The sequence below is a fragment of the Erythranthe guttata genome, chromosome 8 (assembly GCF_056151865.1).
Source record: "Erythranthe guttata isolate IM_541 chromosome 8, IM_541, whole genome shotgun sequence".
Lineage (NCBI taxonomy): Eukaryota > Viridiplantae > Streptophyta > Magnoliopsida > Lamiales > Phrymaceae > Erythranthe > Erythranthe guttata.
The window spans coordinates 24,694,758-24,697,433 of NC_142540.1; the positions used below are offsets into that span (position 1 = coordinate 24,694,758).

General features: G+C 35.2%; 1 protein-coding gene across 1 annotated transcript; it reads right to left on the reverse strand.

The window, feature by feature from the left end:
* Positions 1-557: 557 nt before the first annotated feature.
* On the reverse strand, positions 558-2,201 carry LOC105965179 (Ribosomal L29 family protein). The gene is made up of 2 exons (XM_012989703.2): positions 1,756-2,201; positions 558-919 (listed from the first exon to the last, which is right to left on the reverse strand). The coding sequence occupies exons 1-2, from the start codon at positions 2,086-2,088 to the stop codon at positions 740-742; spliced, it is 513 nt and encodes a 170-aa protein (XP_012845157.2). The 5' UTR covers positions 2,089-2,201; the 3' UTR covers positions 558-739.
* Between the last annotated feature and the right edge of the window lie 475 nt (positions 2,202-2,676).

The following is a 2,676-nucleotide window of genomic DNA, read 5'->3' on the forward strand; positions in this document are numbered from 1 at the left end:
GGGTGTTTGTAATTTACCCTAATTTATATATATGGATCTTATAGTTGATTATGTATATTATCACATAATATTACTGAAATCGATGGAAGGGAATCAATGGTAATTTCGAAGAAGACGACTTCAGTAAAGGCGCGTGGGATTAATTAGTCATACTTAAAAGATTTTGTGTTTGCATAATTAAGAGAGAGAGAATATTGGGCTCATGTTTTTGGTTTTCGTTACTCATTTATAAGCTCAAGTTGTTGAGAGCCCAAATATTGGAAGTTACACTATGAGCAGACGGAGGCTTTTTAGAATTTTGTTAATTTATTAAAAGAAAAAATTAATGTGGCTAATTGAGGCAAATAGTTAAATAAATATAAATTCATGTGTGATTCGCAAGTTATTGTCCAAGGACGAAATTTATCTAGTGCACTTCAACTAGTTACGGACTCCATTGTCAATAAAAAATAATATTCAACCTTTATGCAAAAAAAAAAAAAATTGAATTTACAATTTTCAGTAATTATAATTAATTAATATACTAATCATTTGTTCATTGAATTTGTTATCAAAGGTTCCAAGAAAATAATTGAACAAGAGCAGTTTATAAATAGCATCAGTAAACTCTGGTACAGTGGTTCTTCCACCAGCTCAATACAAAGAGAGCACATCAAAAATAAAAGGATGGTGGACAAAAAAAAGAAAAAAGAAAAAAGAAAAGACGAGCTAATTAGCCATGAAAGGGTCTAAACGAAACTCAAGCAGATGACAACTCTTTAGCTTCTTCAGCAGCTTCCTCTTCTCGTAATTTAATAAGAGAAGGAGGTGGGCGAGGGACAATGCTTTTCCTCCATTTCTTATCGAGCTTTCTTGACAGCCTCTTGTTGATTCCTTCTTCCATTTCTCTCTCCCGTTTTACAGTCAGCATGCGAGCCACCTATTTGTCATATCATTCCACAACAACGTTACTAAGTAGTATACACAAATAGCCTGCAAAGAACTAGATATATATACGATCGATAACCAAAAGATAATCACGTCCCACAAGAAGCTACATCTTTCGTTTCAGTTTACGGTTGTGTTTAATATCCAGCACTTAGTTTTGGCAACCAAGTATTGTGAAAGATTGATTATTACTATTTGGTAAAATACGACATCAAGAACTTAAGTACGAGCAATTTTTACTGAACTCGAATACCTCAACAAATGACACCATCGACTGTGTAAATAAAACAGAGAATGTGAAGTAACTCCAGTTCGATACTTCGATTCATGCCTTTCCTAATTATTCATTAATAAAATTCGATTGTGTGAATAAAACAATCAAATGACACCATCGATTGTGTGATTAAACCAGAGAGTGTAAAGTAACTCGAGTCCGATTCATGCATTTCCTAATTACTCACTAATAAATTCAACCACCATTATCAACTCGAAATATACACGAAAAACCGAAATTGAATCCCCATTTCAGAATTGAATCCTTGTGTTTCAAATGCAACACATTTCCTCTCCCCTACACAGTTAAACCTTCTCCGATTTCACGAAAAAAAATAAAAATCGAAAACAACGAGTTTAATCATCGAATAATCCCACCCAAGCTAGTAATTTCGACAAACAGTTGGTGAGCATTTTTCACTACTTCCAAACCAAAACAAATAAAAAAAAAATCCAAAACCATAAACCTAATTAAAAAGTACAGAAAAATCTGAACTTCATGAAACAGAGAATTTCAATTTTCGGAAAAAAAAAAAAAAAAAAGAGAGGGTTTACCTTTTTGCGCATAAGTTTGAAGTCGCTGGATTTGAACTCGTTACGGGCGGAGCGCTGGAGGCGGAGCATCAGAAGCTCGCCTTTAAGATCGATAATTTCTTCGTGAAGCTCTTCGGTGGATTTGGTTCTGATTTCCTTCAATTCGTCGTCCTTCTTCGCCATCATCACTACGGAGGAGGATTTAGGAGCACGGCTCGACGACGCGCCGGGGAACCGCGTGGGGCACAATTGCGCAATGCGGACGCCGTGGAATGTGGAAGAGGAGGAGGCGGAGGGTTTCGGGAGATTTGATTTCGAAGGGAAAATCACGCTCGAAATTGAGAGGCTCGCCATTCTTCTTCTTCTTCTTCTTTGTGCTCTGCTGCTGCTTCTTTGTTGAAGTAGTGGATTGAAATTTTGTAGATAAGGCTGTTTCTTTCTTCTTTTTATTTTTCACGTTTTTTCATAAAAAAACAAATAAATAAATGGGTAATGATATACGCAGGTCAAATTAAACATTCAGGCATTTTTTTACCATGATTTTTTATCTTTTTACCATAACTATTTACCTTTTGTACTATTCCTACCCAATTAAAAATAAAAAATAAAAAATAAAAAAAAATTTGTGCTCGTGCAAAAATATGCGAGCATTTCAACAGTGCTCATCTGATTTCACATGCGCACTGTTGAAATGCTCGCATGTTTTTGCACGAGCATCTTATAATTCTAAAAAAAAAATTATAAAAAAAAAAAAAAAAAATTAATCTGCTCGTGTAAAAACACACGAGTGGTTGCAAAGTGCTCGTGTGAAATCACACGAGCACTTTGCAACCACTCGTGTGTTTTTACACGAGCAATTAAAAAAAAAAAAAAAAAAGGCCTACTCGTGTGGATTTACACGAGCACAGTGGATGCGCTCGTGTAAATTCACACGAGCAGGCC